The sequence below is a fragment of the Periplaneta americana genome, chromosome 3 (assembly GCF_040183065.1).
Source record: "Periplaneta americana isolate PAMFEO1 chromosome 3, P.americana_PAMFEO1_priV1, whole genome shotgun sequence".
Taxonomy (NCBI): domain Eukaryota; kingdom Metazoa; phylum Arthropoda; class Insecta; order Blattodea; family Blattidae; genus Periplaneta; species Periplaneta americana.
Genome location: NC_091119.1, coordinates 162,439,390 through 162,456,093, shown reverse-complemented (window position 1 = coordinate 162,456,093; position 16,704 = coordinate 162,439,390). Strand labels below are relative to the sequence as shown.

General features: G+C 34.4%; 1 protein-coding gene across 1 annotated transcript in view; it reads right to left on the bottom strand.

Annotated features, from left to right (window-relative positions):
* Positions 1-16,704, bottom strand: part of LOC138696786 (bridge-like lipid transfer protein family member 3B) — a 100,455-nt gene that overhangs the window by 50,431 nt on the left and 33,320 nt on the right. The window contains exons 7-9 of the mRNA XM_069822191.1: positions 13,094-13,161; positions 9,710-9,961; positions 6,844-7,024 (exon numbers count right to left, since the gene is read on the bottom strand). Of these exons, the coding sequence (XP_069678292.1) occupies positions 6,844-7,024; positions 9,710-9,961; positions 13,094-13,161 (501 nt within the window). The remainder of the gene's footprint in view (positions 1-6,843; positions 7,025-9,709; positions 9,962-13,093; positions 13,162-16,704) is intronic.

Sequence of the window (16,704 nt, the reverse complement as noted above, 5' to 3'; positions counted from 1 at the left end):
ATGAGAATTTTCATGAACTTAAAAGCAATATAAAAAATGTTCAGACACAAGTACTCAATAAAAATAATAATTAATGGTTGTGGTATATGAACCACAATAGAAAAAGGAGAAATGTATATTTGCAAAGAACAGTGTGTATTTTTTTTTTCTTTGCACATCATCATTCAAATAATGGCCACACTATGTACACACTTTTAATATTAGTTGGCATGTTTTTTTACTTGGTTATTTAATGACGATGTATCAACTACTGGGTTATTTAGTGTTCATAGAATTGGCGATAATGAGATGGTATTTGGTGAGATGAGACCAAGGATTCACCATACATTACCTGACATTCTCTTACAGTTGGGGAAAACCTCGGAAAAAAAATCAATCATGTAATCAACCCAAGCTGGAACTGCACCCATGTTTGAGCACAACTCTGGATCAGCAAGCAAATTGCTACTGGATGGGCTATGCCAGAGGCTAGTTTGCATGTTGTTAAGCACTAACTTTATATCATATTTGCTATGTTCACCAAATCTTTGTCTTATAACATATTTACAATTTAAAAGCACGAAAATTTACGTACATTTCTTTCTGGCCACCAAAGATCTCATGCCTCTATTTGAACAGAGAAACAGAGAAAGTGACACAAGGAACTGTGAAACAATTTTTTAAGGTTATCAGAACTCCATATTTACACAGCATTAATCTCAAAATTATCCTTTTTGTCATAAATAAGGTACACCTTTTAAAACTTCAGAGAAAAGATATATTATATCTTTTCATTAATCTCTAAAATTAATATTTTAAATGAACTATTCTCTAGAATTAAAGGTATAATTCTACCAATACAATTATGAAACTGTTTGTATGTGCTGATGAAAATTATTGTTAAAACACGTCTGTAATTTATTTACATCATTACCTAAAATTACTTAATTACTACATTGATATTTTACTTAACAACTAACATTATTAATTTACTATAAAAGGGTAGTGGTAACTCAGATCTTCATGAGATTGAATTAGTCTTATAGGTTTAATTTATGAAAGCTGATGAAGATGGCGAAAATGATAAGGACGAAGAAAAATCATGCAAAACGTGCAGGAATGAAGACTGATCACAGTGTAAATTTAATTCCATGGTTAGCTATGATTTCTTCATATGCTAGATTCTTTTACGGTTTGCAACATTTCATAATTGTAGGGATATTCAAACATATAGGAGCTAAGGAACAGGATTTGTTATGAAGAGCTATTCTCCAGGATTAGATCTGAAGATATTGCTCCTACCTCTGATGATGGAGGTAATATGTTACGAGCTCAGAATAATGCAAGATTGGGTAACGGAGATATAATTCGCCAAAGCGAAACAGACAGCTTCTTTATAGATAAGTCAGACTACTATGTGTTCAGAAAACATTCGTCACAACATTCATCAACGAAGTGTCACTGCTTTACTTTATGTGTTGACATACTGAAAGACCTATTGAGATGCGACTGAGCCAACATTGGTAACCCAAGACAAGATAGATTAAATGAAAATAATGCACAACCAATAATAAGTAAATAAATAAATGATGTAATCTGGCAAGCATACACAGCAATTAATTTCTTTCAATTACACTATTAAAAATAGCCTCAAATACACTGGAATGCTTTTCACGCAACTTAGTTCATATATGTCTCATCTTCTTTGTGGCTAAAATATTTTGTCTAGGTGCATGTAATATTTAAATTACTGCAACTAACAGCGACTGAGTCTTAACAATAAAACTAGCCAATGTTGCTTAAGTGTGAATGGCTCGTGTTGCTCTGGGAGGCTAAAAAAGCTGCGTCCTCCATGAACTAAGTTACATGAAAAGGAGTACAATAGTTTATTATTGCTTGTACCGGTATACTAAGTGTAAGCACATTGAGTGCCTTTACTTTAAGGGGGACAATATTTTGAACAAGAGACATTAATATACTTCGTAACTATTTTCACACCAAAAGTTTAATACTTCCATAATTTTTATATGTCAGCCATTCGTTTAGTGGAAACTCCATTACAGAAATTAAAACACAAATTTGTTTCCTCACATTAACATGTAGTGATTAAGTAACTGACAAAAATTAAATGATTTTTAAGTTATTTGTCACTTGGAGCTACTTTTTCCAGGGAATGGGACTGAGTATGGTTTACATAAGAAAAGCTTTAGAAGCATGACAGAGAAAGTAAGCAATTGCTGTTAACAAAATATACGAATATTCTACTTGTACTGAAAATATGAGAGTTTTAAAAACATCAATTTTCAGCAAATCATTGGATAAATACACAAACGTATTACAGTTTTTTTTGTTCCATCACTATTTAGCACAAAAGCACCCAATGCTCTTACACCACCGTCAAATATTTGAAGAAACAGACTATACAAGCTGGAAGGTTGTATGAACAGAGAGGTAGGTAAGTGCATATTAGTGTATAGAGAGAGACAGAAAAAGAGAGAGATATCTGGACAGAGGCATATGGCTGTATGGATGGAGAAGCAGATGTATGTATGAATGGAAAGACAAACAGATGTATGGATGGAGAGAGGAGAGAGGAGGAGGAGGAGGAGGGGAGAGAGAGAGAGAGAGAGAGAGAGAGAGATGAATGGAGAGAGAATACAGATGTATGGATGGAGAACAGACTGATATAAAGATGGAGACATATATGGATGAAGAGATATATGGATACAGTGGATTCTGCTTAATAGGACCATGTTGGGATCATGCTTTTTGGCCCAATAACGCTGCGTATTAGGATCAAGCTTAGAGGGACAAATACAGTACACGTCAAAATATGTATCTAATTCCAGTTAAGAGGTCTAGCCACATTATTGGACCAAAACGCATGGTCTCAACATGGTCCTATCAAGTGGAATCCACTATATAAACTGTAGATGGAGAGAGATGGATGTAAGGATGGACTCATGGATGTATGAATGGAAGGAGAGACAGATGTATAGGTGATGAGAGATGGATATATGGATGGAGAGAGAAAATGACACAAAGATGGAGAGATATATGAATAGAGAAATAGATGTAAGAACAGAGAGACAAATGGAAGTATGGATATAGAGAGATGCATGAATAGAATGGCAGATGACTGTATGAATAAAGGGAGAGACTGATGTATAGATGGTAAGAGATGGATTTATGGATGAAGAGAGATGAATACAGATGGAGGGGCAGACAGATATATGAATGGAGAGGCAAACATATATGACAGAGAGCCAATCAGATATATGAAAGGAAAAAAGACAGATGTGATGACATATGAGTATATGGATGGAGAGAGAAATGGTTATATGGTTGGAGAGAGAGAAATGGATGTATAAATGGAGAGAGAAATAAATGGATGGGCAGAGAAATGGATGTATGGATGAAGAGAGAAATGGATATATGAATAAATGGATGTGTGTAAGAAGAGACAAGTGAATATATGTACGAAGAGATAGGGGAGACTGTTGTACCTTTAGCATAGTGTACCTTTGAACATTTTTTGTTTTTTAATTTTTGCTGCTATCTAGAGGACTCAAAATGATGTAGATTGTAGAGAAAGCCGCTAAGTAGCTCTGGTTGTAGTTTCAGTTTGATTTATTGCAAAGTGTGAGTTCCGTAGACAAAAGAAGTTTTTTTAGTACCAAAAGTAAACATTTCGTTCATTGATATATGTTTTCTAACACAAAACCAGATTGCATTTGTTAATATCTTTCAAGTACGGTGTGTTCCCTATCATCTGGTGAGAAATAACATATTTTAATTTCCATGATTTATTTGACTCTCTTAGTTTTCGGAGCCATATTTGTTTAAACGTGCACCCTCTTGTACCTTTGAACACAAAACATCTACCATGGAACATGTTCCAAATTACACGATACTATCGATTTTTGTTTTTCTTTTATTTTAAGGTCCTGTCACGAAGTAAGTCTGGAATTAAAGAGGTCCACAATTGATTCGGATGCCTTGAAGAAAGCTGTTGAAGCAGTTATTGCTTCTCCAGGAAATAAAATCTAAATCAGAGAAGCCTGCTCTGGTTTATGATTGCAAATAGATTTTAAATATGACTGTCAGTTTTTACAGCTATATTCCCTCCTATATTCCATGTGTTCCAACTTACAAGAGTGTATGTTCTAAGGTACATGAACCTGTTGTACCGTTGAACACATTACATATCCCTTCATTTTATTTTTTCCATTCTTAATAGATCTGTAAAACAGGAAAATACATACAGGAAGTTGTAAAGGAATCTTCAATAATTATTTCAAGCAATTTTGCATTTAAAAAATTTCATTTCCCGAAATTAAAAAAAATAAAATGTGAAAATTGTTTAAAGGTACAACAGTCTCCCCTAAGACATTTATATGTACAGAGGGACAAGTTGTACATGGAAAAACGGAAGGATAGATGAAGTGATAAAAAATCAGAGAGACTAGGGGCATGCCAAAAACCACTTTCTCAGTACTATGTAGATGCTGAAAATATGTATTTATGCCCAATTTTTAAGATCAATTTTTTTGCATCATCACAATATTTTCACTATATTTAATAAAAGGAAAAATTAAAACTGATTTATAGCCACAGATACATATAGGCTACAGATGTTGAGTACGAATATTAAACTACGCTATTCTATAAGTCTCGCATTGCAGAACAAAAAACACCAAACACTGACATGCTTCGTTTCTAGAGCACTGACTGTGTCATGCATCTACCATGCTCTATAGCTTACTCAATATGTCAGTGGGATCTAAATAATACCTGCACCAATTTTTGTCTTCCTCTTATGTTGGGCTAAAGAATTAGAAGAGAAAAAAGAACAGATGCTAATATTTAACTTGACATATACATTTCCATAAATTTTCTTCTAAAACTGCATTTCTTCCAAACAGTGCAAGAAAGAAAGCGGATACGACTGGCAGTAGATTCCTTACATAGGATATATGAGAAATTATTAGTTTTATAAATGCCCTTCCCTACTGCGAGAAATTAAAAGTTGTCTAATAAAATAATACACTCAGACTGATTGATCCCACACATTTTATCTTTATTATAAGCAATCCCAGCACTGATAGTCACTTCAATTCAAGTTATTGACAGTAAATAATACGCTTAATACCAAAAATTTGAAGCTGAATGAAGTTAAATATTTAAAATAAACATTCGCTTACAAAATTTAGGGGAATAATACTTAAGTACAACTGCTGAAAATAATGGTCGAGCACAAAAAAGAAGCTACAAACATAACTGTAAAGTTTTAATCATGCCTTAACTGTAATTCTAACTGCTCTTAGCAAAAAAGAAAAAAATCATACTGAAAGCATTGTAATGAGGTTAAACAATATGCTATTTATGAGTACAGCAGACATATCTATTCACATTTCAATATGAGTAGATGTCGAAAATTATAAATGAAATAGTATTCATAAGTTGTTATAATAATGAAGTCGAATATACTATTTATAAATACAAGACAAAGAGACATATTTCTTCACATTTGAGTAGATACAACAGTAAATGCCTGGAATTGTATGTGGTATAGTACCGGTATTATCAGACATCAGTTTGTGGTATGTCATGGGGTAATTGAATAGTTCTCGACAATGTCCTATAATTAATACTTCACAAAATCATTTAGAAGTAATGGAATATTTCACCGCAATCTATGAATCTTTTAAAAGTGTCACATGTTTTGAAGTACTTCACAAAATACAAATCTGGCTTTCAGATAAAGCCAACTTGAATAATTTCAAAAGAAAAATTATTCTCCAAAGTCTCTGAGAAGTTTAGCACAGGAGACAGGAATTTATAAAACATCCAAGGCTGCTTCAATTTCACTAATTCTTTCGTCTGTAAGAACATGACAATATTCCCCCCCCCCCCCCCCACTGACACTTACAGAAAATGTTTCATTGAGTCTACCAAATAACATTAATAATGTACATTTGAATTTTTTCGTGGTTGTACACACAATTTGCTATTCTTTATTTACTTCTTGTATATGTATACCTCACTCAATTACAGCCTGCACCCAATTACAGCCAAATGAACACTGTCACTTGAATGTGTGCATCTCCTCCTAAAGGCGGATACATGGTAACATATTGGATAAGTGGCAGACCAATTTGTCAATGCAGATTTTTCAGACGTACTGTAAAAATAATTTCTTGAAATGGAGCACCATTGTGTGTTTTATATTTCAAATAAAATCCCAGTAATTTTATACTAACAAATACTATACAGTACTTCATTTGCATCATTTGCAAATAAATTGATGTACAGAAAATGAACAAAATCTATCCAATAGTTTAGGACAGATCATTGTACACAGACGGACAGACAACTTTATTGGTATGAATGATGCTAAAAATGAGTATTTCCACGAAAATCTAGAATATATTTTTACATTACAATACTTTGTCTTTTTACTGAAAAAGTAAAACTGCCTTTGGAATTATTATTCTACCAGTAAATAAAAATGTATCAAAATCAAAGAAACCATTCAGATTGTCCTATTTATTGAATATAAGATAGTGGTTTGTTCTACTATTATATAGTACTTCGTTATTTTACTATATTAGAAGTAATAGTATCTTACTTAATCATGTTTTCAACTGCAAAGGTTATGCAGCATGAAAATAGCCGAAAAATTCTGCCTACAGTCCTCTATCAGAGACTGGATTTTCCACTGCTTCATTATCCTCCAGAAAGAAGTCATCCTAAGGATTTTATTGCTCTTTAAGATCCGCCACTCTCACTTGGGCCTGAACACATGAACCTTGGTCCATAGTTAATAACTCTACAATAAGCAATAAATATCACATGACATACCTGCTATGAATTCCTTTGGTATCTGCTTGCGTTTCGACGTTGTTACTTGGTAGAGTGTAAAGTCCTGTATCCTGATTATCACACATGTTGTCATCAACTTTGCTAATTGTGTGAGAACGTAGTTTTTTACAGGATTGCCAGTACTGACATGTGCTCCAGTAGCAGCCTTCTTTTGTGTATCCTATGCAGGAAAAGATATTAAAGTTTAAGTTCAGCATTCAATCTTAAAATATTGAGATTTTCATAAGCATTTAAATTATAAAAAGGTAAACATTTAAAGAACTTATAAAGTTTACAGAATGAATATCAGGGGGTAATTCCTTGAGTTATTTCAAGCAAAAAGATTTAATATAATTTTGGTCATTTTTGCTTCTTTTTCGAGATAAAAATTGTTTTATATGAAACATTTCATAGCAAGTTTTGGAAAAGCAATTGATTTAATTCCCAATATGCCCAGTCAAGTTAAGAGAGCAGTGCATTATGATAATAAGTATTGAAAGAATTTCAGTTTTATCCTTTGAATGTGCAGAAATTTGATCCAAACAAATGTAACTTTTCGTTCTGAAAAGGAATTTTAAAACAGAAAGCCTTTAATGGATGTAACCCAGTAACTACCAGATGAGAGGGGAGAGAAGCCTGACAGAGAGAGCTGGCAAGAGGACAGGATCGCTGAAGATGTTAAAAGCCTGCACAGTGAATGGAGTGAAGAGGCACTGCAGTTCTCACAAGCAAAGGGATCTGAACCCTTGCACTGTGCAAGTGACACTCGAGTAAACTCGCCCTGGAGTACTAAAGACGACATGCCTATTTCTTCCAGGGCTCATTCCAACATTTGTCTTAGAGTGTTGAAGACTATGGACTGAGATAATTCTTTTTGCAAATCAAACATCAAATATGGTTAAGAATCTGAGTAACCTTGGATAGAATAAACGAATGAAGTAAGTTGATGAGTAAATAGTGAATACTGAGATAAATGAATGAAAATTCTTATTTATGATAACTAGGGCAAGGCAATTAATGATTTTGCATTTTTTTCTTATGAAGGTTTAAACATTGCTAGCATATATGGAAATGTATGACATTAAAAACCGGGTTAAATAAAAGCAATTCGTTAGGGCATTTTTTTTGCATTTTCTTAACTTTTCTACGGATATGTCATTTTTTAGCAATTTTTAGGTCATTTTGAGCATTTTTTACACTTTTCAGGAAGGCTGTGACATTATTTGTATTTGATTTGAGATTTTTATTATAATTCAGTATTTTCCTTGCCAATACAATTTCTTGGAATTAAGTAGATGTTTGCTAGCTTCTACCCCTATTTTTCAAGGTATGTGCATAATGAATTTGCCCACTTCTAGGAATTTTATTCAAATTCTTAGAGCGTATGCTAGCTTGTACCCCTATTTTTCAAGGCATAATGAACTTGCCCACTTCTAGGAATTTACCCACACTCCCACAGAGATTCTTTTCTCCAGGTAAACTGGCATTGTTATGCTGTTAATTGAGGTGGTCAGTTGTTTCTAGTCTTCTGTGTGACATTAGTGGAACAGCTACAAATAGTGGATAAAGTGGTGAATGATTTGAGCCGTGCATGTGGTAAACTGGGCGATGCAGTGTCAATGAAAATGAAAAACTGTCTAAGCAAGAACAGGGGGTACACAACATTGTGTTCAATTGGCAGAGCTTTGTCTGGTGAAAATTTTTCTCTTTCTGACTGAGTTAAAACCAGGAGATATTGCTTGCTTTCAATTTGCTCCAATTGTTTCCGTTGAAGTAGAGAGAAGCTTTTCCATTTATAAGTCGGTACTAGTAGACAATAGACAATCATTTTTGTTTGAAAATCTCCGCCAAGTTTTGATTGTTAACTGCAATTCAAAATTGTTGTAAAAGTGCACTTGAAATGAATTTTCTGCAATATAAGGTACTGTAACATGTATTTTTTTAAATTTTATGTAGTTCAGTAATCAAGTGAGTACTTAACGTAATTAAAAGTATTTTCATTGGCAATGCTTTACTTTTTATTGGTCATTTTTTTGTTTTTTAGGTCATTTTTTGTATTTTTTAGGTCATAAATGCATTTTTTATTTTGCATTTTTTACCAATTTATAGGTCATTAAATGCCTTGCCCTAATGATAACCTAGCATTCAATTTGAAATCTGTAATACCTGATGTGCGTCAACACTTTTGTCTGGCTATAGCAGTCTTTTAAAAAATATTTCCATATAAAAATAATTTCTTACAAACTCCCCATACCAGAAATAAAAGGAAACTATGGTCTAGGGGTTCATTTCACTTTCCTTCCTCCTCTTTCTACTTTTCTGTTCCTAGTGCTGACCTACTATGGCACTAAAATCGTCCTCCAGTGGCTTAAGGAGGGAAAGCTGGTGATCAACAAGATCTCCCAGCTAGGTCCATCGACCAACAGCAGGTGTGGTCCTCCGGACATTCTGGGGGTTGTGTGTGAATGAAGTAGCCACCAAAATGTTAAAATATGGTGTTCAATTAAATCAGCTACAACTTGCCATTTTCACTCCAACCTACATAGAATTGGAATATATCAGTCCCCTAACTGCCCATTGTGCAACACAAACCAAGAAATGGATTCGGAACACCTCAAAATCTGTGCTTCAGTGGCTGACCATGATAATATCTTTGAAAAATATTGGAGTGCAAGAGGTCAAATTACTTTATTGTCAAACGCCTGGCATTAGAAAACAACAACAACTATGACCAGTAACTCAAATTTCAAGATCACTTTCTCATAATAAAAGAAACGTGACATAACAATTACAATAATTTTTGTGTATTATGCTGCTTCAATAAATGATTTTTAAATCAAGTTTTAAAAAAAGACAATTATCTAACCTGTGCCTGGTGCTGAGAGCTGTCACTTGCAGCACTAGACTTGCTGGCTTCCTGCTGACCAGCTTGGGCAGGTGCTTGCGTGCGAACAAGTGGTGTGTGCTGGGTTCTCCCTTGATCAATTACATCCAGAAAACTGTTGCGAAATGCAGCTAATGCTTGGTCCAGCCACTGTGAATGGGGAGAAGACCCTTCGCGATATTTGGGCCAGTGTTTGCGATCTCCAATAGCTAGATGATAAGGATAATAATCCACCTGAAATTATAAATGATTCACTAATTAAACAGCATAAAGGGAACTTCGTTGGTCACATATTCTATATATCAATGAATACCCAGTTTTGTGATCTTCGTACATAAAGAAATGAAGAAAATAAATAAAAATTTTTAGTGCCTTTGCAGTAATAACCAATTCAACAAGTAATTTAGATGTACTGGGTGAACAATCCTCCGCACACCCACTTCCACTGCTTGCGAGTCTTGGGCGAGTCAAGCCAATAACTGCAGTGAACAGGTGTTAGAAAGTCCACAATGGATCTAACTACAGTTTGTCATATAAGTTATTACCAATAAACACTTAAAAAAATTAAGTAAAAGTAATTTACTCACCCATATTAAGCAAGGGTTTAACTTCAGTAACTCTGTAGCCGTTCCAACAGAGCCATAGAAAATTCCCATTTGCTGAGAAAGACCAAGTGATTTTCTAGGGGAATTTTCCAGAGCCATGTCCAGTGTTATCTAGAATTTCTTCTGTGTGTACTGTCTGTTTATGCTTCTTATCAAGCACACTTCCCATTTCACGAAATTTATTTACCAATCTTTGAATCGAACTTTAATTTGGAATTTGGACACCAGGGAATCTCTCTTGAAATAATCTTCTTACAGAACGAATCGATTCTGTACGACGTATGAATCATACATGAATACTCTTTGTGGAACAGAATACCTGAATCGAGCCATATTCACTTCATTAAAACACTGTATTACGTCGCATAAAGAACACATGCTTATCTTGCAAGAATACAACTCACACTGACGCCTGACACGACCTTGAGTGCAGTGATGGTGGGGAATTTATAACTGGCTTAGCAGCTGGTTCCGCCAACAAGCCGTAAGCCATGAAAGTGCAGGCATGCGAAGTATTGTTCATCCAGTATAATTCATTTCTTATTTTAGTACTATATTTCTTATCTAACAATACATAACCTGGTACCTATCTTGTAAGTATGGACTGATGTATAAGCACTAAATGTTAAAAATGACATCAAGTGATGTGATGTAGGTTAGAACTGTTTTGAGACCTTGTTCACAACAGACAAGAATATAAAAATGAAGAGGTGGGTCACAAAGACCTAATCTAGTAATGTGCTCATGATAATTTGTAAATAATGGTTGAGACAGTTCATTTGAACTTGTATTTTAAAAACACCACCCTGCAAAGCCACCCACAAACCTACAGAAGCCTCAACTAATAACAGTGAATGGCGCAAACTTTGTCAATGAAATTACACAGCAAATACGAAGTTAGCACCATTCACTACAATTGCCTACTGCTTTCAAATCCAGTGGCATTATTTATATCAGAGCGAGGACATTGTTTGCTCATTTATAATTATAGATAGTTGGAATATCAATTTTTATAACATAAAAATCCAGTCGCTAGGTACTTATAATCTGTTAGGCTTTTTTCTTTAATTTCGTGTTTTGCAACCATATAACAATGTTGCGATTTCAAAACTGTTTCCTTTCATTCCTAAGGACTTCGCACCCTTTTATTTTCTTACCACTAAAAAACACTTTCACTGTCTGCAGTTGTGCTACCAGCTTCTGTTGTGCAGCCTGCAAGTTTTTGATTCTTTTAGCTGGCTGTGAAGTATTTTCATGTCTGTGTCTATGTTGCTGTAGTTGTGATTGGAGTTTGTGAATGAAAATACTACACATCCAGCCAAAAAAAAAAAAACTAGAAACTTGACACTAGAACAATTTGAAATTTACAAACATACAAAAACACATCCCCAGCACATCCTGAACACTCAATTCAATTTAAAATCACACACCCTTTTCAACACAATCATAAACACATCCCACCACAACAGGAAACCAGAAGATAGCACGGGACCTTCACTAGGCTTCAGACAATGAAGGATGACTTCAAAACTAGTCAGCCAGGTAATTTCCTTAAAAGTTAACACAGTAAAGAACTTGTAAAGTTAATCAGTGATTACAAAAGTGTTGAAAGTGTATATAGAACAATGAATAAATTTTTTTGTTTACATCTTTGGTTTTTCAATAAGTGACTTCACATCCTACATAATTGAACTGATTTAGTAGTTGTCTTACACACTGATTAACAACTATTTACTTTCTATCATCAGTCTGTCAAAATTTTAACTATTAATATTCCCAGAAGCAGTCACGCTTATGTCATGTAATAGCCACAAAGAGAAAACCATAATTCTTCCAATTTATATTTGATTCAATTTTCTTTCCCTCTTTCTACATTCTGAATTGTATGATGTATCAATATGCAAGTTAAAACATAAATGTATAAGGAACAACCAAAAATACAGAAAAGTCTGGCGACTGTTCAGTGTGCAGCACTGCCATCGTATCATGCATTGCAATCTACTGTGTAAGCCACATGTCTCTCTCATGCTACAGAATCGTTCACCACGTAATTGTGTACAAGCCTCGTGATAAAATCCAACAGTGTGAAAGCTAAATTATTGTTCATAATTTTTAGATTCTTACATATAGAAATATTTAAACATACACTGCTGATGTAAGGTAATGAAGCAATGTTTCTTTTCATTGCTGCATATATTATAAAAAAAATGTGCTCAGACAGGACACAGTTTATAATTTGTACAGCTCTAATTTCAACGCAGTACCTAATACAGTTTAAGTTCTTTCTGTAAGGAAGAAAATATAAAATATTTATCATACATACTGATGGCTTCGGAAATGAATAAATTACTGTGTTCCATAATCTGTTTCACAGATGGAAGCAGTTTTCCATCTTTTACGCCATAAGGAATATAATAGCTGTAGAATTACAGGAAAAATCTCTCATTACATCCACATGTTAGACCCACAGTGGCTAAAAAGTAATTTTGCCAATGAACATTACTTTTGTAATTACTGAAGCTTGTCTATTGAATAGATGTATCATTCTGTGTATGTACGTACTACTACTGAAAAGTTAAAATAATAAAAGTGATATGATTTACAATAACAGTCTTTCACATTCAGCTAATAGCATACTTAGAAAGTAGAGCAGGAAAACTGCCTCTAACTGTGAAACAGATGAAGATCCTATTAACAAAGAATAGTGGCGAAGTATTGACAGTTTCCAAATTTCTTGGCTAAATTATAATACTTCTTATACCTGGAAATGCTGCAAGCTAATTTGAAGTGCACCCCCATCTCTCAGTTCTGGATGTACAGACCTTCCATCTGGAAAACCACGATCAAAATTATCTGACAATTTTCTAACACTAGAAATATATATTTTATAAAATAAACCTCCAAAACAGACAGCTTTATAGATCCAAGGGGAGTGTATAACATAACTGTGATACATTAGATGTAACCTTCAAATTATGGCGTAAATGTAAAGTACAAAAGAGCTTAAACAAATTTAGGTCTGATTTTCCTACTACATTAAATTTGGATCCGTGGATATTAAATTATCTTGAAAGTAAGATAATAACCTGACCAGAGTAAGTTATTTATATTTCTACATTATATTGTGTGTCCAAAAACAATCTCCATGCATTTTGCTAGCATGCTTCTGCTCATCAGATTGAAATGTGTGACAAGCTTCATGCATGTAACACTTGCTTCTTTTCAGATATTACTTTGTGAACTAAAGTTGCATTGAAGTATTTCTGAGGAACTGTAGGGGAGAAGTAACGTTGTCTTGGTGAGAAATTTTAATGTTTTTGCACTAGGAAGTTGATATTAAGTAGTAGCTCTGAAATGTTGGATGTCTGTGGTTAAATGACATGGTGCAAAAACCATAAAATCTCGCACCAAGCTGAACACCATGAAAGTATCAAAACATACTAAGTGCTGTCTCGTCTCTGAGTGGAGTTGGGGTCAATCAACACTCTAAGAAGACCGAATTGAAAAAAAAAAAAAAACAAGCCATACCACTAAAATAGCAGTTATAGCCTACACACTAAGGCTGTTTTCAGACATCAAATTTCTTCACCATGGTTATGCATATTACATCACAGTGGATTGTAGATGATCTATGGTAGCTTTCATACAACGTGGGTACAGTGAATCCACCTTCACGTCATTGTGTTGCAATAAAGTGGTCCCATTGGATTTATCTGTTAGGACATATTCACACAATATGGTATTTTAACTGTATTGGCTACTTCACTGAATCAGTACAAACTGTAGCTAGTATTCACTCATTTCGGCTTTTATACCGTGACGCAACTGCCAGCTCACGAGATGGATGTGAATATGTTTCTTCTTATGTACTGATATCGTCTTCGGCATAGTATCAATAGGAAGTAGCCTACTGACTACATCTTATTGTCAGAGAGAAGTCTCGTTGGAGATCCTATCACGGTCAATGTTAAGTTTCCTATGGCCACTTCCAACAGACTCCTAACGAATATTCACATGTTTATCACTGGGATTGTGGCACTGGAAATCAATTTAGAATACTTTTATCTCAGCCACGACACATTTCAATTTTTATTGTACAATATAAATGCAATTATCACTACAATGACACAATAATTCTTGCGGATAACACAGAATCAACTTCGGAAACGTAATTAACAGAGTCGCAGTTTCACTTCACTTCCACTAGATGAGTCTTGACTTCAGCAGATGATATGCTATAGGTGTAGCAGGGATGTCAATATTGGCAAACAAAATGAAACTGTGAGGAATGTTACAACAGGTGTGCTAAACGTGAGGAATGTTACAATAGGTGTGTAATACATTAGGTTAGGTTAGGTCAGGTTAGGTGTGTATGATTATATGAATGGTTACCACAATTGGCGACACTGCAATCATTCTCCCACTCCATCTCAAATTACATCACAACGACGAAATATGGCCGCCTTCTTCATTCAAGTAATACGATTTTCCTATATAAATAAGGAACTTATTTAGCGCGGGTTGGGTGGGACCACAGCTCTCCCAGTGATCACATCGAGTTTCTACTACTCCACACTACAAAATTAAGGTATTTTCAGTGTTTGTTTTTAATTCCCTATACTGGCAATACCAAATTCAACATTCACCCCTATCACATACTTATGTGTCAATTGAGAGATGAATTGACATTTTAAAAATGTCACAAAATGATCCAACAACTTCAAAAACTACAGAAAAGAATTCAATTGCAATGGATACCTGCACATTGCGGAATTGCTGGAAATGAAACTGCTGACTTTCTTGCCAAAAAATGATCCAATTTAATTCAGAATACAAATACAAGCCTACTTTTTACATCCATCAGAAGACTAATTAAAAATAAATATAAAATCAAGCAAAACCAAGCACTATGTACCAAAGCCAAAGATAAAAAATGGAGCATTTTAATAAAGAAACCAGAAATTATTCCAGAAATCCCACGTAAATCTGCAGTAGCAAAATTCAGACTGCTTACAGAACACGATTATTTGGCCAAACACTTGAATAAAATAGGAATTTACACAAATCCAAATTGCCCTCTATGCAACAAAGAAGAAGAAATGACTGAAGATCATCTCATAACCTGTGAAGTTCTACCTGATGGATCCACCACAGAGAAATATTGGAGAGCAAGAATGCTAATGGCTTCGTTGCCAAAGCCCGGCATTAGATAACAACAACAACAAATTATTTTCGAATGTCAATGTCTACTTTTGATTCTCTGTTAAGAAGAGTGGAAGAGAATTTGACAAAACAAAACAAAACTATGAGAATTTGACAAAACAAAAAACTATGAGAAGAAGCATTAGTCCTGAAGAAAATTTTATTAATGAACAAGTAATAACTGCTTTACTGTGTTAATATTATGGTAAATTACCTGGCTGACTAGCTTCGACGTGAATTCTAATCTAAGCTTCAGAGAATGATGGACACCACGCCGAAACTAGTCAGCCAGATAATGTACCATAATATTAACACAGTAAAGCAGTTATCACTTACTCAATGATTATACAAATGTTAAAAGCATGTATCCAAGAATGAAACATTTTATTAGCCATCTGCATAAGATTAGTTCTTTCAATTTATTTTATTATTATTTCTACTAGAGTTTTCAACAATTCCGTGTTAATTTCATCCATTATTAAGTATTAAGCACGTGATTGTAGCAACACAAATGTGTGAAAATGAGCTTTGTCAACTGGGCAGTAGCCTCAGGTTGCTTTGCTCGTGTGAACGTATGATTTACAATACATGCGCCACTGGCCGTATCGCCTCTTTCAATTTGCAATGACAAAACCGAATGTTGTCAGCAACTGATTTGGTAATTTTACCAAACACGGTTTAGAGCTGTTTCGTGAGAACATTCACATAAAAAATTATTGCCACAGCAGTATATATGTAAAATAATTGATTCGGTAAAATGACCGATTCGGTGTCATGTGAACTCACTCTTACAGTGATCGTGTACAGCAGCAGTACACAATTCATGTTTGTGCATGTCTTCCCATACTATGACACATCAATGGAAAACATGGAAGTCGACATAGAAATACTGATATGTTTTGTGGAAGAAAGGCCTGTTTTGTGGGACAAAAGTCTCGAAGACTAAAATCGTAATCTGCACAGCAGCTGTTGGAGTTGTTTTCACTGGTCCAGCAATTAATCTTAGGGCCTAATTTTGAAATAAATTGAGTTTATCAAGACAGTTTTTGGATGATGTTACCAATACTGGACTGAGAATTTTTCGTACAGGTTAGTTTCTGTCAGATGCATTTCCAATTCACTGTGGGCTAAAGCAAGAAGATGCACTATCACCTTTACTTTTTAACTTTG